Genomic DNA, 23,323 nt, shown 5'->3' with positions numbered 1-23,323 from the left:
CATTGTATAGTTGTAGAGAGTTGCATAGAGCAATGAGGGATTGCCCAGGATCATACAACCAGCATATATGAGAGAACTGGCTTGAACCCAGATCTGGTTGGTTTCAAGAACAGTTCAGTATCCACTATGCCAGGTTAGTTTTTGTATGTTATCAACAATTGCACGGTAATCTTGAAACAGGAATCATGAACACAACAGTTTCTCAATAGATGCTTATTGGTTTGATCATTCAAACTTTGGGGCTGTCAGCAAATGATGCACCATCCATTTTAGTGTAGCAACAGTGTGAATTCAAAAAAGCTACTAAAATCTTCCTTCATTCCTGCAGTCTAAATAGGCACTTGTTCCCATTGTACTGCACCCTAACCTTCATGGAGGCTGATATGGGTGTGGCTTGGAAGGGAGATTATGGAAATGGTGAAGTTGCCCTCTGAGATTGCTTCTAGCTCACTGGTCAATGCTATTTGAAAACCAGTTCTCTAAGCACACTCATAAAGTTTAATCATCTGGACTTTACCTTAATTTATCTTAATTATGATCCACATATCAAATAGCTCTCTCTCCCAATATAGTATATTTTTATACACACACACACACGCATACTCTACATATATAAAAAACCTATTCATATATATTTTCATATAAGCAAATACAAATATGCATATAAATATATGACTTCCTCAAATATGAGACTATACCTACATATATACATATATTCTTATATATGGGGGAATCATATATATGTATTTATGCATTTATGTATGTATGTATGTATCCATTATATAGTTAATTCTTATATCTTGAAGCTTCCTGGAGAGAAACCTAACCAATGGCCAGGGATAATGATCTCTGATGGCCATAAAACTCCATATTTGCCTCAACTCCTTGTTGTCTTTTTGGCTGCTTTTCTTGCTCTTTCCCCTCAGAGATAACCTTCCATACCTTAGGAGTATTCGGATAAATGCTAAACAACCAGGGATGCATGAAAAATTTTGAAGTTTAATCTGCATTATTATTGACATTTCCTCCATCACTTTCTTAACTCTAGACAATCAACAAAACAATTGATCAGGTCCTGGTTTAGAATATTTGCCAATTTCTATGATATATATGTTGTTAAATCATTTTTCAGTCCTGGCCTACTCTTCATGACCCCATTTTGGGTTTTCTTGACAAAGATACTGGAGTTGTTTGCCATTTCCTTCTCCAGCTCATTTTACAGATGAGGAAACTGAGACAAACAGCATTAACTTAACCAAGGTCACACTGATATTGTGTTTGAAGTCAAATTTGAACCCATGAACATAAATCTTTGTGGTTTCAAATCCATTGCTCTTTTCACTGTGCCACTTAATTGCCCAGAGGTATAAATACACACACTGAAGTCAACAGTCAGCTATGCTTCCAGATATGTACTCTGTACAATTTGTAGACATCTCATTCTATATATTCTGTCCTTCCCACACCCCCCACCTGCATCTCCATGCCGTTAAAATGTAAGCTTTTTATTTACACTGGAACTCGGTGTTTCAAACCGTGGCTGACAAACAAGAAGCACTTACCTGTTGATTGGCTGCTCTACTTAAGCCCACCCAGGTTTAAGTCTACTCTTGGGAAGTCTTTGCAATATCATTCTCTCCCTGCCCCCACCCTTTTATTAGACTTATGAAACAGTAGACAATGTGGTCTATAGATCAGTACATTTTTGTTTTCCTTTTTTTAAAATGTCATTAGTGCACAGTAGAAAAGAGAAAAGGACAGGATGCAAAGTTTCATAAATGTTTTTTGTTTTCCTTCTTTTGCAGTTTATGGCCTGCAATGGAAATCATGCAGGAAGGGCCAAGTATGAATCGAAAATGCCATCATTTTACTACAAACCAACGTTTTCTGACTGTCAGTAAGTAACAAAGGTTTGGCTTTGTTTTGTTTTGCTGGGAAATGGAATTTATTTATCCTTGCAGCTGGAGCCTGTGTAATTGTACTATTGGGCTTATGCCTTTAAAAAAAAATCACTGGGCAGATTCAATTAGAAGGAGCTCTTCAAAGCTAGCTTTCTTTGGATTTATGTAGGTGGCCTATACCATGCATGGGATTTTATTTAATAACTTCAAGTGGGTGATTCTGGGAAAAGTCAATAGGGTCTATATTCCCCAGGACCCCAAGTTATTAAGACTATAAAAATGTCAATTGTTAACTATTGTTTTCATTTTCTTTTTGGTCTCTTCTTTTTGGGGCTGAATGGGAAAGGAGTTAATAGCCATATTATATACATCTACTGGAGCAGGTGTGTCCACATTTGTTATGCTGAATGAATGAATAAAAATAATTTATATGTGCCAAAGCATTGTGCTAAGTACTGGAAATACAAAAAGAAAAAGTAAGTCATCACTAGCCTTCAAAGAGCTTCACACTTAAGTGGGAGAACATGTAATACCTATCACAACAATAGTTTCATTATAGGTTTTGAAGGGCTCCTTCCTGTGAGTGCTGAAGAGGTGATCTTTAAGAGGATCTGACTGTTTACTCCCTAGCTGATGCTCCTATACTTTGCACTACGGGTATACCAAGGTATACAAGGAATAACCATTGGGCAAGGACTTGGGAATCCCCCTTCCCACTTCTAAATTCTCACAGCATTCCATGCTCCCTTGGAAATTACTAACTTACAGTTATTGTTTGTACCTTAAATAGACTCTATCACCCTTGAAGGCAAAGGCTATGGCAGATTCTTCTTTGTGTTGTCCATGCTGCTTTGTAAATAATAAGTGTGAACTATATTTGCAGTGGGTGATAAAATGAAAGATTTCCTCAGAATAGAAGCATTTGTTTTCATAGATGTGAAGATGAATGGAATAATGAGCTCTGCCTGGTTTTCTGTCCTTGGTTTCAGAAAGTGTATATTAAAAAAAATTCAATAAACCGATGTCTGGGACCATGTCTTTTAATATTCCTTTGTCACATGGTAGCAGCATTGTGGTTACTTTAGAGGTGGTTTCTTCTTGCTCAGTTCCTCTTCCTAAATCCTTCCTCATACAGTACAATTTTTTTGTAGTTGTGTAGATTTTCTCTTTGAAATTTCTCTTATTTCCACATCTTCCTCTTCATACCTCCTTCCCCACCACACAATTTTTTATATTCCTTTGGTCAAAACCCTTCAGTGCAACTCCATTTCTTACTACCATCCTACTACAATTGTGGTTTAATGGATAGAGCACTAAACCTGAAGTCCAGGAAGACTCAACTTCTAGACTTCAATTATGACCTTAAGACATTTACTATGTAACTCTGGGCAAGTCACTTAACCCTGTGTGCCTCAGTTTCTTCAGCCATAAAATAGAGATAATAGCACCTACCTCTCAGAGTTGTGGTGAGGTTCAAATGAGATCATATTTATAAACAACACTTTGCACTATACCTATTCTATAGGAGGCATTTCTTCCTCTCCATTGAAGTGAATAATAAGCTATATGCACTCCAACATTATCTCACACCCCTGCCTTTGCACAGGATTGTGGATAACCAGAAGCAGCCTTAGAAACCATCCAGTTCAACCTCTTCATTTTAAAATTTTTAATTTTTTTTAATTAACAAAAATTTTTTTTCTCTCCCACCTCCTTTTCCTGCAATACATTCCTTCCCTCCCCATCATGAAAAAAAAGAAAAACAAGACTCTTGCAACAAGTATACAAAGTCAAGCCAAACAAATTTTCATCAACCAGATCCACAAAAGCTGTCTCATTTTGTCCCCTGAGTCAGGTGGTGGGCAGATTTTCGCTTCATCATGGGCTCTCATCATGGTTCATCATGGTTGTTTGAGTTCTTAAGTCCTTCAAAGTTGTTTGTCTTTACCATCCAATTGCCTCATTTATCAGATGAGGAAACTGAGACCCAGGAGGTGAAGTGTCTTACCCAAGATCATAGAGCTAGTCTGTGATCTTCTGTCCTTCAACTACAGGCCAGGGTCCTTCTTACCCCTCAGAGTGGAGGCATCATGCTTATCCTGAATCTTCCCTCAAGTTGATCTCTTTTTCTGAATCTTTCGCTTTTCAAATGCTGCTCATTCTTCAAGAGTCAACTCAAAGGTTTCATGAAGTTTTTTCTGAGCACTCCAACTCTTATCAGCCTCCCAGCCTATAAGTATCCACTATATGTAACATATGGTCCTGGACTGGGATCCAAGGGACAAAGACATGCAGGGAGGTACAAATAACAAAATAGAAACAATCTTTGCTCTAAGGAACTCACTTTGTACTAGAACATGGAATCTGACATAGCCCTTTCCACTGGAATTGTGGATGTATAGACTATCCTGTGGATCAGATTTGCAAAGATTTCACTCTAAGGAGAGTTCTTTTTTTTTTTTAAACCCTGTAGGATATAGCTTAGAGAGGTCCCAGTGCCTAGCAAGTGCTTCACTGGAAATTAAGCAGCTCTGGGTTAGAGTCCAGATCTGTAAATAACTTTATGGTAAAAATCATTCTTCTGAGTCTGTTTCCTCATCCTTAAACTAGAAATATAACAAGCTCGGGGGGGGGGGGGAAGAGGGGGTGGTGCATACCTGTAATCCCTGCTTCTAGGGATTTAGAGACTGGAGCTCAGGAGTTCTGAGTTCAGTGGGGAAAACCAATTAGCTGTCCAAACTAAGTTTAAACTTAATGTAGACCTTGAAAATAAGAAAGATGAACCAGCCCACATCAGAAAATCAAACAAGTCAAAATTCCCATTGCTAGTCAACTTGGATTGGCAACTAGGATTCACTTTCAATGTTGATAATTTAGAGAAATCTAGTATCCTCCCTCCAAAAAATGGTGATGAGAAATCCCTACCCTGACTCAGATTTGCTGTGAACTTTAAATGACATCATAGGTCTAGAAGGAAGGGTCCTAGGAGGCCATCTAGTCTAATAGATAAAGTGGAAGAGAGAACAAGCATATGCCAAATTCTACATTAATTGTTTTTCATTAATGTCCAGATTTTTGTGAACCTATTTGGGGGTTTCTTGGCAAAGATACTGGGCTGGTTTGCCCTTTTCTTCTCCAGATTATTTTACAGATGAGGAAATTGAGGCAAACAGGGTGAAGTGACTTACAGAGGGTCACACAGCTAGTAAGTGTCTGAAACTGGACTGGAACTCAGGAAGAGGCCTGACATCGTATCCACTTTACATCTAGCGCCTCAGACTCTGTGTTAATTTTACTTTAATTTTACAAATATATCTCATTTGAGTCTTACTACAACCATCAGAGGTAGGAGCCAATAAGAGAAGGAAACTTTTAAGGAAGGATGAATGATTTGTCCAAAGTCAAATAAGTAAGAAATGTCAGACGTAAGGTCCTCAAACCCAGGTCCTCAAGCTCCAAAACCAAATAGGGCTATGAATATATTTTGTAACGATATGCAGATATAAATAATTATTATGAAAAATTCGACAACTTCTTATGAAGCTTAAAATATACTGAAATAAAATATCTTCAGTTCTAGGCTGAAGTAGATGTAGCCGCCATCAACCACAAACCTTCCCCTCCCTGGACTTGTGGATGAGCAGAATCTGCTGTGGGTTTGATTTGCATAGAGCCATCTCCATGTGGGGAGTTCCAGTTATGAATCAGGACAGGCACTTAGTCTGAGCTCTGTGCTATTTTTGAAGTTGATTTTTGTCATCAGCAGCCTACACAAATTCTCTCTGGCCCACAAAACTTGCACCCCTTCCATAGCTTCCAGGACCCTGTTCTTATCAATTAACTCTGGGCTCTTGTTTTTGACCCCCTAGGTTTTCAAAACTGGAAAATTCTTCTTTATACAGCCCTCACCCCTAACTCCTAAGTCAGACTTCAAGGTCCATTCTCACCTTTTGTAGCCCTCCCTGACTACTTTAGCCCTCTGTCACCTTTCCCATCTTTGAATTCTCAGTACACTTAACTCTGGACACAATTATTTATTGTCCTTGGACTTTGCAGTAGCCGTGGTTTGTGCTTCACTATTACCCCCAGTGAGAACTGAACACAGGGCTGAGTGCATAGGCAACTGGGTAGCATGGTGAATAGAGAAGTCAAGAAGATATCTGAATTCAAATGTTATCTCAGACACTTACTAGCTGTGTCACCTTGGGCAAATCATTTTTAAAAAATCTCTAAAAACATCTTCAGTTTCTTCAACTGTAAAATGGAGTACCTGCCTTTCAAGGTTGTGGTGAGGATCAAATGAAAAATAATTATAATCTGTGGGGTGGGGGTGGGGGGAGGGAAGCAAGATTGGGGGGGAAATTGTAAAACTCAATATCTTTAATAAAAAAATAATTATAAAGAGTTTAGCATAGTATCTGGTATATAATGAATGCTTTATAAATGCTAACCATCATCATCATATTATTTTCTGATGATGATGATTGAGTTGGGGCCCTCAGTAAATACTTGATAGGTTGGTAGGCTGATCAATTTTTCCTACCTGCACTCAAAAGAGTAAATAAATTCCTATCTGCCCAAAAAAACACTCTCCCACCTTTCCTTCCCTACTTGCTTTGCCCTAGATACAGATTCCAATAAAAACTAAACAAAAAGAAGAGTAATCCAATAAATGTCAGACTAGGTACCTGTTGCCTCATTTCTTTGAGATCTACTGTCCAGATTCTTTTAGGACTACTTTACATTATAGATGTGTGTGTGTGTGTGTGTGTGTGTGTTATCTTGGTACCCTTCCCTCCCCATCTCACCTCTCCAACCTTCCACTATAGTTCTTTAGAATTGAAGCTATGGTTCTGCCAAATGCTGTATGATCTTCGACAAATCTTGCAATCTCTCTAGACCTCAGGACCTCATCTGTAAAATGAGTTCCATTCAATGACCTCTAAGGACTCTTCTGATTCTAAACTTATGATTCTATGTTTCATTCATCTTCCCATCCCCCAAAGGGCGTAGGACAGGGCATCAGACATAATAGATACTCAATAAACATTTGTTATACAGATGAACTTCTGCCCTGGGCCCTTAGGCCAGTATTTATGAATGTTACAGATATAGATGTTTTACTTCTGTGACCTTCAGAATCTTGGCATGGGTACAAAAATCTGAGAGCCCCCTGGTGGCCAAAATTTCCTTATTTTAATTTCCTAGGATGGCCAACACAAGACTAAAATATTTGTGGATTAGGTAGGTGTTCTCTTCTCTTCACATTGGATGGTAGAATTTCATAATAGCACAATGCAGAATGATGAAGGAAGAAGAAGAATATAATCTCTGCCTTTGGCAGCTTATGATCTTACCCCCAAAGATGCAGTTCAATTTAACATTTACAGACATACCTCAGAAATACTGCAGGTTCTCTTTCAAACTACTAATAATAAAGCAGATTTTACCATAAAGCAAATCATATGAATTTTAAAAATTTCCCTATCCATCTGAAATTTATGTATATATTATAGTCTATTAAGTATAAAATTACATTGTGTCAAAAAAACCAATATCCATACTACAATTTAAAATTTCTTTGTTGCTTAAAAAAAAAGTAAAACAAATGATAACCATCATCTGAGCCTTCAGGAAGTCATGATCCTTTTGCTGGTAGAGGGTCCTGTCTTGATAATGATGGCTTACTAGGGTATGGTTGTTGAAGGTTGGGGTGGCCATGGCAATTTCTAAAAATAAGACAATATTGTTTGCCAGTTGATTGACCCTCCCTTTCACTTGAACTCTTAGAGCAGGTGTATCCAACCCACAGCCCACACAAAGCCCATTCATGTGGCATTATTACATTTTATTATTATACTTATTGGTAATATGGGTTACATTATAGTCATAAATAAATATTAAATTCTTTTTTAGTGATGTGGCCCAGAAGAGCTAAAAGGTTAGATGCTCATGACTTAGAGGCTGTTGAGGGTTATTAATTGGTCTCTTTTCAACATTGTTGTGGCTCAGGGCATAGGGAGATCTAAGGAGAGGTAGAGACAGGGGAATGGCTGGTTGGTAGAGGAGTCAGAACATACGACATTTATCAATTAAGTTCTAAAGCAATTACAGTAGTAACATCAAAGATCATTGATCACAGATCCCCATGACCGATACAATAATAATGATGATGATGATAAAAAGGTTTGAAATATTGTGGAAATTGCCAAAATATGACGTAGAGAAACAATGGGAGTGTATGTTGTTGGAAAAATGGCACTGATAGACTTGCTTGAGGCAGGTTTGCCATAAACCTTCAATTTGAAAGAAAATGCAAAATCTATGAAGCATAATAAAGCAAAGCATAATAAAACAAGGTATGCCTGTACTAAATACTAGCTTTGTCAAAGACACTGTGTGCTAGAGCTGTACTATTTAACAAAGCAGATCTTCTGACTAAAGGAAGCTTATAATCTAGCTGAATATAGAGCAGTAGGAAATAGGAAAAACATAACCTTTTATTATCCTAGTTGCTTTATCTCTCTACTCTTTTGGTTGTGTTATTTCCATTTGATTGCCACAACAATAGAGCAGAAGGCATGATCTTCATATTGCAGATGAAGAAAGTGAGGTTCAGAGAGGTTATACTTGGTGTACATTTAGTACAATTAATTGGTGGAAGTTACAAGATTGAAATCAAGGACTCCTGATTCCAGTGATCTTTCTGCTACAATATGATTCTTCATTATCCATTTGTATTGCCTTCCCAGTTTTCATCAATGGAATTCTAGGGTTTACTTTGTTAAACTGCAAGAGAGAGCTGGGTGATAAGAAGAAACCTTTGCTTTAGGGCTGAAGGGTAATTAATTGTGACTATAACAACTTAGGTTACAGACATCTAGGTGATACAGAAGCTATAAAGAATCAGGAAGTCCTTTGTCCAGATCCTGCCTCCAACACTCATTATTTGTGTGTTCCTGAGCACTTAACCTTTGTGTACCTTGGTTTCCTCATCTATAAAAGGGGAGTAGCACCCACCCCTTGAGGTTTGTTGTGAGGATCAAATGAGTTTACACATGTAAAGTTCTTTGCAATCTATAAAGCTCTATATAAATATTAGCTAGTAATGGTAGACCTTGTATGGAGAGATTGCTAACATGTTGTTGGTTTGACTTGAGACCAGATCATTTGAAATTTATGGATTATCATAGTCATGAGCTTATAAACAATTTTTGGACCAAAATTTGGTTCTCTCACACAGAGTTCGAATTCAGTGTCATCTCTCCTCATCCACATCTCCAAAGTGCCCACACTGTGATGAAGGAGCTCTCTACAGCAGGCTGTGAAACACCCATTCTCCTAGTGGTAATTTTCAATCCTGAGGGCTGAGCATACCTGATCATCCATTCCATCCATAGCATACCCTATTTCATCATCCTTTCCACCATTAAATTTTCATTACGTATCACACTTAAAGGTAAATTGCAGAATCCTCTAGTTACTGACATTCTTTTTATTTTTAAATTAACCTTACTGTTACTTTTTCTTTGAACTAAAGAGTCCCCTTGGCATAATGGATTGAGAGCTGCCCTTGAAGCCAAGAGAACTGAGTTCAAATGTGGCTACTGACATATACCTGCTAATTGACCCTAGACAAGTCATTTTACCTCAGAGCTATAGGACAACTCTATAATAAAAATAACAATGATGGTGATGATAGCTAGCATTTTTAGGATTTTAGCATTTAACATTTTAAGAACTTTACAAATAATATCTCATTTGATCCTCATAACAATCTGAGAAATGGGGTTACTACCATCCCCATTTTACAGCTGAGGAAACTGAGGCAAGCAGCAGTTTAGTGCCTTGCACAAGGTTCAACAGCTATATATATATATATATATATATATGTATATGTATATGTATATGTATATGTATATGTATATGAGTTGAGATTGGATCTCAGTTCCTCCTGATTACAGGCTCGCATAATGCTGTATCCATTGTGCCCCATCTCTAAGATGCTAAGGTGCAGAGAAACTACCTTCATTAAGAGGAGCTTTCTTACTAGAGGATCCTATTCCAATCAAATTATTAGTCCTAACTATTTAGGACTAATTATTGTTCCTAACTAATTATTGTTCCTAACTAACATCCTTCTATGCTACTCCATGTCTTAATATCTGAATTGGTTCCTTTGATAGTTCTCCAGTACTGAGACTGGTTTTCCATCCCCAAATCCTTTGAAGGACTTGTTTCCCTAACTGACTTTGCAACACAATATACCATTCCTTTTAGATGCCAACTGCTTGACAGTTGAACTCCTTCCTGTTGTCCACTATCAGATCTCCCCAGCTTACTGTGTGCTTGGATCTCCCAGAATCCCAGTATCTCAATGGTGGATAAAACCTTAAATATCATCCAAGCTTCCAAACCAGTTAGTATCTCCTCTAATACATCTCCAATATGGTATCATCCATCCTCTGATTGAAGACCACCACTGATGGAGACTTTGCTCTCATACACAGTGGTCTTGGACTTTCAAGCCCAAGCAAAATAATTTTAATCCTACTTCTGTGTGTCAAATCTTCAAATATTTTCTGAATTTTCTTTTTTTTCCAAACTAAATGTTTCTTTAATAAATCCTCTCATGGAATTGGAAATCAAGAGACTGGTCATCTGATTTATAAGAAATAATGAGGGGTGAGCAGGCTCAGAAAAATTTGGAAATTTTATATAAACTGAGAAAAGTGACATGAGTGGTACCAGGAAAACATTGTACATGGTAATAACATTATTGTTACAATAATCATTTGGGAAAGACTCAGCTTACAGTGATCAAAGATAATTCAGAAGGACTCATGATGAAAAATGCTATCCATCTTTCCAGAGAGAGAGAACTGATGAACTCTGAATGTAGTTTGAAGCATATTTTTTGACTTTATTCTTTTTAAACTACGTGGCTAATATAGAAATACTTTTTCATACCTTCACAAGTAAAATATATGTCCTATTGCTTGCCTTCTCAATAAGCAAGGGAGAGAAAATATCTAGAACTTAAAAATATTAAGAAGTTGAATTTTTAAAAATCTAATAGTATATATAGAGTCTCTACCATACTTGAATATACTGCTTAGATATACTTCCATCTGACAATGTCTTTCTGATGATGAATTCTTTTTTTTTCCAGGGTTTTTTGGTTTGTTTGGTTTTTTTTTTTGCAAAGCAAATGGGGTTAAGTGGCTTGCCCAAGGCCACACAGCTAGGTAATTATTAAGTGTCTGAGACCGGATTTGAATCCAGGTACTCTTGACTCCAGGGCCGGTGCTTTATCCACTATGCCACCTAGCCGCCCCTCTAATGATGAATTCTAACCAAGACAAGATATAGCAAAACTCACCCTCCTTCTTTGTTCTGGATACCAGTGCCACAAGAATAAAACTTGGAAATTTATTAACTTATTTGTCATGCTGCTGACTCATATGGACGTTGCATGCTTATTTCTTTGATTTGTTTTTTCCACATGCATCCTTCCTATCCTGTGTTTGCACAAGGGTTTTTGAACCCAACTTTTCCATTTATTCTTCTTCAGTTTTATCTTACTAGATTTGGATCATTTTTTCCTAGATTTTCAACAAATTCTCCAGAATGTTAATTATTCTTTCCAGCTTGTCATCAGCAAATTTGATAAACATGCCAATCTATGGCAGCTAGATAGAGCAGTAGATAGAGTTGTAAGCCTGAAGTTAGGAAGACCTGTTCAAATACAGCCCCAAATAGTTGGTGGCCCTGGACACTTAACCTCTCTCTTTCTCCATTTCCTCAACTGCAAAATGAGGATAATATTAATACCTTCCTTTCAGGTTTGTGAGGATTTATCTATAGTAAATACTCAATAAATGCTTATTCCCTTTCCACTATGCTTTCATTCAAAATCATTGATTAAAATATTGAATTGAATGAGCTGAACCCCAATCTATGCCCTCATAGCCCACTGTTGAGGCCTTCCTTGATTTCCTGCTTCACCCTTGTGGTTCTATCTCCATGTATGTGGGCTCTGGCCATCCCTGGTGTGGCATGCTCTGCTGCTGACCAAGTCCTACCTGAAGCCAGCACTGAACCAAACAAGGAATGTGAACAGACTCTTAAAAGGTCATACAGGCAAACTGAGATCTGAGCATTATCTCAAGAGGCTTTTAACCAAAGACTGGAAAATAAAGTTGTTCCATATGTAAAAAGCATTCTTTATTTTTAAGTAAATAAAGGTGAAACCAGCCTGTATCCATCCAAAAAAGAGAAGGTAGACTGAGACTTATTCTTACATGACCCAGATCAAGTCTTGGGACCAGGCAAGGAGTGTGTGGGTTGCAGGTTTTTCTCCATGTGTCATTTTAAAATTCATTTGTATTTTGAGCTTCACATCTGGGAAAGGAAAGAGTTGGTGCTTTTTCTCACTTTTATTATTGGATGGAAACCAACATCTTTGTTCATAGCTTCCTGTGAGATGTAGGGGTGAGTGTAATATATTTTGAAGCCGTTTTTCAAGAGCTTATGAGAGTAGATAGAGTTTTTGTACTTAGAAATGAGTAGATTTTTTTCTACCAGCCAGGGCACTGGCCTCCCCAAATGAAGCTTTGGCAACCTCTCTTTAGTATGATGCTCTCCATGGCTTTCTTTGGCCTTACTGGAGTTTCTTGTAATTTGGCTGTGGCCTGTCGGCAATGAAGTTTTTCATTGTATAAAGCAGAAAATTTAGAGCAGGAATGGACCCTAGAGATCGTCTGGGTCAGTCTTGTCACTTTATTAACAAAGCAATGGAAGTCCAGAGACCCCATGTTCACATAGTTACAAGAATCAGAATTTGAACTCAGATCTTCTGACTTCATAGTTCAGATTTAGAATTCTAGGGTTTATGTAGTATTTTTTTTTAAAAAAGCTGACCTTGAGTTCATGTCTCATCTCTATCCTGGTCCAGTCATTTGCTGACACTTAGATCCCTCCTCTGCAAAATTAGATTTAATTATCTTTTAAGGTCTCCTCAAGCTCTATGAGTTTATTTCAGAGCTTTATATGTATTTCATATGATTGCAGATTTAGAGATGGAGAAGGCCATTGAAGTCATTGAGTCCAATCTCCTCATTTCAGATAAGGAAACAGACGGAGAGGTTAAGATTTGTCTAGAATTACATGGCTAATAAGTGACTGAAGTGGAATTTGAACCCAGGTCTTGGCTTCAAGTCCATTGGCCTGTTCGTTACATTGCCTCTCATTTGATTCTTACAACAACCCTGTGAAACAGTTGTTCTTTTTGACTTCATGATGCTATTTGACATTTTCTTGGCACAGATACTGTAGTGGTTTGTCATTTCCTTCTCCAGTTCATTTTACAGACAAGAAAACTGAGGCAGATAGGATGAAGTGACTTACCCAGAGTCACACAGCTAGGAAATATTTGAGGTTGAATTTGAACTCAGGTCTTCTGGACTCTAGACCCAGTGATCTATCCACTGAGTCACCTATATGTTATTATACAGCTATATATTAATTAATGTTATCATAGAAACTGTACAGATGGAGAAACTAACTCTGAAAGGAAAGTAATGTGGACAAGGTTAATTGGCTAAAATGAAAGGTGCCTAATTCATCCAGCATTAACTGCATGCTCAACCCCATTACTGACAATGAGAAAGGGATGAGAGGAAGAGATATATTCTCCACTTTTGAGGAAGTTATTTCTTTAGGGAGGCAGAATTCACACAAATGGAACAATAAGTCACAATACAAGGTAGCCAAAAAACTACTGGAATGATTGTTTCAGATTGTATGTGTACATGTCATAGAAAAGAGTTCAGAGGAGGGCTATATCCCTTTAGCCTAATGTGAAGTGCTCTTGGGTAGTTGGAAAAGTAAACCTGAATTTGAATTTATCCAGGAGTAAAACAAAGATGTTTTTGAGTGTAATCAGGCAGGAGCAGTTGTCATCCCCATCCTTCTCCAGCCTCTATCTCCATTGGGCTCAAATTTTCAGAGAAGGGAAGGATTAATTGGCCATGGGAATCCAGCTATATCAACACCAAGGGTGCACCCAGTCCAATTCTCTCAACATTGACCTCTTGCTACCTGCCCAGAGCTAGGTCAGGTAATTTGTATGTATCTTTGGAAATAAGACTGCAGCAAATCAGGAGAGTTTACATTGGACTTAAGGGAAAATTGGGAAGTCTGTAATGCAGTGCAGGAGTCCTTCATCTAGAAAAGGGATCTGGGAACTTATATGGGGAAAAATGATATCTTTACTTTCATATTGGAATTTAGCATTTCCTTCAGTTATTTAACAACATTTTTCTGAGACTGAAATCCATTAGGCTTCAGCAGAGTGCCTAAGGTGTTCACAACTCCAAATACACAGGGGTTGTTCTAGGAATAAGAAATCAAAAGTTGATGTAGAAGAAAGAGCACTGAATTTGAAGAGGATCAAGATTTGAATGTTGTTGCCTGAGTAAAGGCACTTCCCCCTTAGTGTACCTCAGTTTCCTCATCTGCAAAATAAAGGCTTTAGACCAGATGGATAAAAATTCTTTCTAGCTTGAAATTTATGAACCTAAAGAGCACCCTTTCTAGTTCTATATATTCTACAATCTTAAAATTATAGGATGAGTGATCAGGAGTTGAAAAAGTGATTTCTTTTCCCCTGAGACTTTGAAGAAGAGGATATTCAACCTGTTGGTCCTGAATCCTTTAGATCTGAAGGCAGAGGGCTGGATCTGTTGACCTCTTGGGGACCTCTCAGGTCTCCCTGATCTCATTACAAGTCCTTCTGCAGGAAGTAGTGGGGAAGCATCTGTATGCAGACTAAAGCAAACCAGAGCTAACTGATGTAAGAACCCCCATCACAATTCATCATGTCCCAAGGTCTCTCTGGTCCTGCCAACTCAGGTGTTATAGAGCAATATGGGCAGCTGACCTCCCCATGGAAAATGCTAATTGGAGCATCAGGGTCTGTTACTAATGAATATTTATAGGCAGTTTTCAACTCTATCTTCTTTGAACCTAAATGATAGTCTAGGCTTGTCTTAACCTTGTACGAATATTTGTGAGCTCTTGTATCTTATGGCTGCCAGAGGAGTTTAGATCTGTGTTCAGAAGTGGTGGTTGTGCACTCAAGTCTATGTTATTTGCTGGGGAATTCTGCATCATACTGTTCTTATTGTAGCTGCTGTTTGAGCTTCCCAGAAATTTTTTCCCTCAAAAATCACTCATAAATATAAACACACACACACACACATAATTCAGTTGAATAAACATTTTGAAGTACCCATTGTGTTCACAGCAACTTGTCCTAGAGATAAAAAAATAAAAATGACATGGTCCTTCCCCTTAAGAAGTTTATGAGGGGACCAACTAGGTGGCCTGGAGTCAGGAGAACTTGAATTCAAATTAAATACTTACTTAACTGTGTGACTTTGGACAAGTTATTTAACTCCATTGCCTTGCAAAAAAAAAAGGAAAGAAAGAAAAAGCTTATATTTGAAAAGATACTCTCCAACACCCCCCCCCCCATCTCTTTCATGGAGGTGAGAAGACCACAATATTGCATATTACACAAGTTTTAGATGTTTTTCACTGTGTTTGATTGGTTGTACTGATATTTCCTCTTTTTTCTTTTTTCTTCAAATATGTGTTGTACAATTGTTTTCAGTGTCTAACTCTTCATGACTTATTTAGGGGTTTCTTGGCAAAGATACTGGAGTGGTTTGCCATTTCCTTCTCCAGCTCATTTTACAGATGAGGAAACTGAAGCAAACAGGGTAAAGTGATTGCCCAGGGTCATGTAGCTAGTAAGTGCCTGAAGCTAGATTTGAATCCAGGAAGACAAATCTTGTATCTACAGAACCACCTAGCCTACTGCCTAATTTTTCATTCCCTTCTCCAGCTCATTTTACAAATGAGGAAACTAACCCAAGGAGGGTAAAGTAACTTGTCTAGGGTTACATAGCCTGAAGTTGACTTGGAACTCAGGTCCTCCTGACTCCACATTATTTCTACTCCATCCATTATGTTACCTAACTATCCCTCTTAAAAAGATACTATTTTTTGATATAGGGATGACTCTTGAGAAGGGGAAAGAATGCAGGGGAAAACTATGGTGATGAAAAACACATAAGGCATCAATAAAATTTTTTTTAATTTGTTTTTTATTAGTGGGGGTTGCAATGTAAACTCAGACAAACATGGAGGAGAGAGCCAGACAAAGTATTTTTTTTTTAGGTTTTTGCAGGGCAAATGGGGTTAAGTGGCTTGCCCAAGGCCACACAGCTAGATAATTATTAAGTGTCTGAGGCCAGATTTGAACCCAGGTACTCCTGACTCCAAGGCCGGTGCTTTATCCACTACGCCACCTAGCCACCCCTAAGACAAAGTACTTTTAAAAGATTGGAGATGAAAGGGAGCATTTTCAGTGGGGGAGATCTGGGAAGGAGATGGCACTGAACCTTGAATTAAGCGAAGGTTTCTGGAAGTAGAAATGAAGAAGGAGTTCATTCAAAGTATAGGGGATGCCATTTGTCAATATATAAAGGTGAGATGGTGGGGCAAGTTCAAAAAAGAACTGGTAGTACAGTTGGGTTAAAACATAGTGTGTGTGATGGAAGTAATTTGAAATAAGATTGGAATGGTAAATTGCTGCCAGATTGTAGAGTTAAGTGCCCATGTAACTTATGGCCTGAAACTGAAACTGTGTTAAGGGAACCAATTTCACTTTGGGGAGCTTTTTAGTAATCATTGAGCACATTTTGGTTTTCCCCAAGGAATAATTAGAATTCATCTCATGTCTAGTTCTCCATAATCAATCTACTAATCAATAAGTAAAGAGAAAAAGGTCTTCAATTCCATGTAAATATTTGAGTAAGAAAAGATTGAACTTAAGATAGGTTTTATTTAATCTATCAATAAAAGGACTTGCACCCAGTTCTACAAACAGTCAAGGCAAACTACCTTACCTCTTTGTTAAGCCCCATTTCCCTAAGGAATGTTACTCAAAGTCTAGGTCTTCCCTCCTGGTCCCCTTCCAGAAGAAAGAATTTGAAATTGTTAAAGAATCTACCTCCTCAGGGGCTAGGTGGCATAGTGGATAAAGCACCGGCCTGGAGTCAGGAGTACCTGGGTTCAAATCCGGTCTCAGACACTTAATTTCCTAGCTGTGTGGCTTTGGGCAAGCAAAAAAACCTTAAAAAAAAAAAGAATCTACCTCCTCCTTCCTTACACTTGGACCTGCACAGCCCCTCTAACTCACAGTACTAGTGAAGGCTGAAATCTTCTCTATAATGTGGTCCATTGCTGTTTCTTTGCTTTGCCTCCCATGTCTAGAACTGTGCACATGTAGGCATCTTCTGTAGAGAACTGAATCCAAGTCTCAGTATTACAATTCACTCTTTATTTTCCTTTTCTCCTGTTTTCTGTATCACTCTCAATATTCTCCGTTGAAGATGCAAATCACAAGGGTATAGCCCAGATGTATAAGCCAAGCACAAATCAGCCATTCCCAGTATGTTGTTAAAAGTTTAAAAGGAACATCCTGGACCAGAACAGGTCATGCTGTATGAAAAAGAAAGGGATTCAAGGGAAATTCAGCAGGGCCTTCCCAGACTGCTCCTTCTATAGCAATCCAAGATATGCATTTCTTATTTGACCTTAAAAACAACTCTGAGAAAAAAGCAGGGCAAGTGGTCTGATAGAGTGCAAAGAGTCTTGAATTTGGAATGAGGAGTCTTGAGTTTGAATGCTAACTATGCCTTTGACTAACTTGTCGACCATGGACATGTCCCTTTACCATATCATCATTAAAAAGGGAATTTTAATTTCCCTTTCATATTGCTTATGAGAAAAGTTGTTGTAAGTCTTCAAGTGCTTACAGATGAGGAAACTGAGGCCCAAAGAATTAAATGACTTGGTCAAATTATTGACAGAATCAAGATTCGTTATTCTCAAATCATTGTTCTTCCTAGTACATCTATGTTTCTTTTCACTCATTTGCAAGTGATAACTACTTCCTATTTTTCCCCAAGACTTCCTGAAACTATAATGTGATAATAGATGGTTGCCCTCTTCATTCACAAACCCCTCCAAATCCCAAAAACATCTGTCAGAGCCTCATACCCTTTGCTACCCATCAAAGGGAACATTGTCCTTGTCTCTGGAGGAAGAGAGCTAGATTGCACAATGTATGCCAATTTTGGAAGGACAGCTTCTTGCTCTTCCTACATTCTTTCTAAGTGTAGAATCCAAGGGTTGGATGGGATGATAGTCATCAGTTAAGGACTTGCCTGCCCCCAGGCTTGTGGAAATTCAAAGAGTGGCACCAAATTCTGGGTTTTGCATCTCCTTATTATGGGTCTTATTACTTCAGGTGGTGTCATACAACCCATCAAACTTTTTTAAAAAAATTTTATTTAGAGCAGCTGGATGATGCAGTAGATAGAGTACTGGCCCTGGAGTCAGGAGGACCTGGGTTCAAATGCAGCCTCAGACACTGAGTAATTGCCTGGCTGTATGACCTTGGACAAGTCACTTAACCCTATTGCCTTAAATTAAAAATTATTTAATCTGCCAAAAAAATACCATGTGACTCTTGAGAGGATGTATAGGTGTAATAAAATCAACAAGAGGGTAGAGCAGCTGGATGACACAATGTATAGAGTGCTAAGCCTAGTGTCAGGAAAACTTCTCTTCTTGAGCTCAAATCTGACCACAGACTCTTCCTAGCTGTGTGACCCTGGGTAAGTCCCTTAACACTTTTGGCTTCCATTTCCTTGTCTATAAAATGAGCTAGAGAAGAAAATGACAAATCACTCTTGTATCTTTGTCAAGTAAACCCTAAATAGAGGCAGCTAGGTTGGCGCAGTGGACAGAGAACCAGCTCTGGAGTCAGGAGGACCTGAGATTAAATCTAACCTCAGACACATAATACTTACCTAGCTGTGTGACCTTAGGCAAGTCACATTAACCCCATTGCCTTGCCAAAAAAAAAAAAGAAAAAAGAAAACCTTAAATAGTTGACAAACAGTTGGACATGACTGAAAATGATTAAACAACAGCTAAATAAGAGAAGGTTTCTACTCCAGAAACCTTTTTTTGTCAAGGACTACCTTGGCAAAAAAAAACCATGTGAGCTAGATGGATGTTGAGGCCATTTTCAATCTTAGCACTTTTGGTTATAAGGATGTGAAGTCATCCTTCCAACTAAGAACTAGAAAGTTAAATCCTATTTATGTTGCAACTCATCTAATTCTTCATTCCACAAGTATTCAGCAAGTTAAAAAGAAGAAAAAGCTCTGTGAGCTAGAATGATCATGGAAGTCTTTCTTTTAAGGGTAGATGGCGACAAGAAGGGATCGAGTCTTAGGAGCTCTCTGATAAAACTAATAAGCTAAGGACTCTAACTAAACTTTCGAGAGACAGAACCCACAAAGGGACCCAGTGAGGCAGTTCTCCTACTCAAGGTAACCTAGAAAAGAGCAGAAAGGCTCTGCTCCACGGGTCGGAGGGGTGGCCTGCCAGAGCGAAAGAACTTCAGCCTCCCAGAGGCAGCTCCAGGGTGCTGGGAGCCCCGGCTCACAGCAGCGGGGGAGTCTCCTGAGCTGCACCCCGGGGAGTACTGGGCACAAAGTGGGGGAACAGCAGGGGACCTCTGCCAGAGCGAGCACGTGGAGCCCGGCCCTCAGGGCACACAGCCAGCAGCTTGGTCTTTCTGCAGCCCAGATCTGGAAACAGAAGCAGGTGGAGCCAGTAAGCAGGAGCCCCCAGGGCATGAGCCCATTGAGCTGAGGGAGGGGAGTGAAGAAAGGGACTGCAGAGCTCTGTCCTCTGCCCCTGGAACAGGACTCTGGGGCTCTGACCACATTCAGATCCTGATCCCAGTCTAGGCCCCCCCATAGAACAACAGGGCCCCCCACCTCGGCCCGTGGCAGAGGGAGGTGCTTATGGTCATTCATAGACTAGGAGGGAGGACAGAACCTCACACACTGAGACCCTTGTGGGAGTGTCCCAAAAGCTCAGGAAGCACCCCAAACCAGGCCCAGGCTGGGAAAATGAGCAAGCAGAGAAACAAAAAGAAGACTATTGAGAAATATTTTGCAAATGAGCCCAAGAAGGATCAAAATATTCAGTCTGAAGATGAGGAAGCACAAGCTCCTGCATCTAAAGACTCCAAGAAAAACAAATTGGGCTCAGGCCATGACACAGCTCAAAAAAGACTTTGAAAATCAAATGAGGGAGTTAGAAGAAAAACTGGGAAAAGAAAGGAGAGAGATGCAGGAAAAACATGAAAATGAAGTCAGCAGCTTAGTCAAGGAAATCCAAAAAAATGCTGAAGAAAATAGCATGCTAAAAACCAGCTTAGGTCAAATGGATAAAACAATTCAAAAAGTTATGGAGGAGAAGAATGCTTTAAAAAGCAAAATTGGCCAGATGGGAAAAGAGATAAGAAAACTCTCTGAGGAGAATAAATCCTTCAGACAAAGAATAGAATTCAGAGAGATTGATGAATTTACCAGAAATCAGGAATCAATACTTCAAAACCAAAAAAATTAGAAGAAAATGTGAAATATCTCATTGAAAAAACAACTGATATGGAAAACAGACTTAGGAAAGATAATTTAAAAATTATTGGAATACCTGAAAGTCATGATCAGGAAAAGAGCCTTGACATCATTTTCAAAGAATTACTACAGGAAAATTGTCCTGATATTCTAGAAGCAGAGGGAAAAATAGAAATGGAGAGAATCCACCGATCCCCGCCAAGAAAGAGAACCCAAAAAACCAACCCCCAGGAATATTATAGCCAAGTTCCAGAACTCCCAAGTCAAAGAGAAAATATTACAAGCAGCCAGGACACAGTTCAGATATCGTGGAGCTGCGGTCAGGATCACACAGGACTTAGCAGCAACTACATTGGAAGCTCGTAGGGCTTGGAATACAATATACCGGAAGACAAAAGAGCTTAGAATGCAGCCAAGAGTGAAGTACCCAGCAAGGCTGAATGTCCTCTTCCAGGGAAAAAGATGGACTTTCAATGAACCAGGGAAATTTCAAATGTTCCTTTTGGAATGGCCAGAGCTGAACAGAAGGTTTGATCTTCAGATACAGGACTCAGGTGAAGCATGGAGATTGGAGGAGAAGGGGAAAATATGAGGGACTTAATGATGATGAACTGCATGTATTTCTGCATAGAAAAATGACACTGATAATATTCATATGAACCTTCTCAGTTAATAGAGCAGGTAGAGGGAGCTTTTATAGTTGAAGCACAGGAGAAAGCTGAATTCAAAGATAAAATATCGTGTAAAAATGGAGTCAATAGAAAAAAGGGGAAATGGAATGGGAGAAAGAAAAAGGAGAGGGGGGATAGTCCAAGATATTTCACATAATAAGATTTTTTTTATTACAATCAGCTATTGCAATGATATGGAAGGGGGAGGCAAGGGGCAATGAGGGAACCTTTGCTCTCATCAGAGATGTCTAAGAGAGGAAACAGCAAATATACTCAATGGGGTATAGATGTCTAGAGTAAGAAGGAGGGGGGAGCAGGGGGAAGGGGTGGGGATGTGAATAAAGGAGGAGAGGATGGACCATGTGGGGAGAGTGGTCAGATATAACACATTTTCTTTTTTACTTCTTGCAAGGGGCTGGGATTGGAAGGCCTGCCCAGGACCATAGGGCCAGGTGGATTCTGGGCCTAAAGGGTGGTATGGGGGCTCAGGGCTTCTTGGCCCCAGGGCCAGGGATCTGTCTGCTGCGCCATTCAGCAACCCTACAGCAGAGCCAGAGTGAAAGGAGAAAGAAAATATAGTACATGGTAGTGGAGAAATAAGAAAGGAGGGAGTTGCGATCAGCAATGGCAACATTGGAAAAATATGGAAGTAACTTTTGCGATGGACTTATAAAGAATGTGATCCACCCATGACAGAGTTGTTGGTGTTGGAACAAAGACTGAAACACATTTTTTGTTATTATTATTTGGGGGAGGGTGCAGGGCAAGTGGGGCTGGGTGGCCTGCCTGGGGCCACATAGCAGGGTGATCTTTGGGTGTCTGGGCCCGGATTTGGACCCAGGTGCTCCTGGCTCAAGAGCCAATGCTCTGTTTGCCACCCAGCCACCCCTACTATTATTACTATTTTATTTAATTTTGTGTCTTTTTTTTTCTTCTTTTTTGTTTTTTTCTGGGCAGTGGGGATCGGGTGGCTTACATGTCACATGGGTGGGTGATTGCTGGGTTTTTGAGGCTGGATATGGACTCGGGTACTCGTGGCTCCAGGGCTGGTACTTCATCCATTGCGCCACCTTGGCCATACCTACAATTATTACTATTATTTTTTTAATTTTAATTTTTTTCTCTCCCCTTTTTTTTTCACCCAAGCAAGTCTGTCTATATTCATGGGGGGGGGTATTTTGTTTACTTGTAAACAAGAATATTTTATTAATGTAAAAAAACATTTGTACAAAATGAGAATAAAAAATAAAATTAAAAAAAGGGTAGATTTTGAATGGGCAAGAGGAAGGGGAAGGAGTTGGATAACTGTACCAACTTTTCATTTCTCTGGGAAGATGGAGAACTACTTAGAATCATAAAAAGTCAGACCTGGAAACAGCCTTGGAGCTTTCATCTAATCTCACTGTTCTCAACTATTTTTAGTCTCTGTGTCTCTTGACTTATAGCAAATTTGCTCTTCATATTGAAAGAAAATAAATGATAGAATTTATCATGCATATGACCATAAAAATAAAATAAGAACTTTTGTTTTAATAGGATGATATAGTTATTTTATTGGATAGAATTCAGAATATAGTTATTTTATTGGGTAGAACACTAAACCTGTAATCAGCATGATCTCAGACACTTTCTTGCTTTGTGACTATGAGCAAAAGTCATTTAACCTCTATTTATCTCAGTTTCCTCATCTGTATAATGAAGGAGTTGGACTTGATGGACTCCATGGTCCCTTCCTGGTCTATAACTATGAACTATGAAACATAACCATATATCCTCCAGTCCTTTTGACAAGCTTCTCATTTTCCTGGGGGATACATATATCATTTGCTCCCCACTTTGGGCAACCTTGATCTAACTCAATCCCTTATTTTAATAGGTAGAGAAATTGAGTCATTGATCTTCTCATTTTAATCCTTTATATATCTTCCCTTCATATGTCTCATCCTCTCTAGATCAAAAGCACATAAGTTATTTAACTTTCCCTCCTAAATCTTATTTCCATTTTTGCTTTTTTGGACCTTTGCCCAAAGTTTCTCAGCATCCTTCTTAAGATGTCCTAAGGGATGTTATACATGGAAGCAGGAAATCTACCTACTGTGAAAGTTGGCAGGAAGAAAAGTCTGAAATCCACAGGGAATCCACTCCATTATCTAGGCAGCTAAAAGCACATTGGGGT

The 23,323-nt window shown here is 38.9% G+C and overlaps 1 protein-coding gene across 2 annotated transcripts in view; it reads left to right on the top strand.

Annotated features, from left to right (window-relative positions):
- ADAP1 (ArfGAP with dual PH domains 1) overlaps positions 1-23,323 on the top strand; it is a 169,561-nt gene that overhangs the window by 38,890 nt on the left and 107,348 nt on the right. For both annotated transcript variants that reach the window (XM_074206129.1, XM_074206130.1), the window contains exon 3: positions 1,806-1,897. In XM_074206129.1, coding sequence (XP_074062230.1) covers positions 1,806-1,897 — 92 coding nt within the window. The remainder of the gene's footprint in view (positions 1-1,805; positions 1,898-23,323) is intronic.

Source organism: Macrotis lagotis, chromosome X, assembly GCF_037893015.1.
Source record: "Macrotis lagotis isolate mMagLag1 chromosome X, bilby.v1.9.chrom.fasta, whole genome shotgun sequence".
Taxonomy (NCBI): domain Eukaryota; kingdom Metazoa; phylum Chordata; class Mammalia; order Peramelemorphia; family Peramelidae; genus Macrotis; species Macrotis lagotis.
The sequence above is the reverse complement of the archived record's forward strand: the minus strand, read 5'-3'. Positions and strand labels throughout refer to the sequence as shown.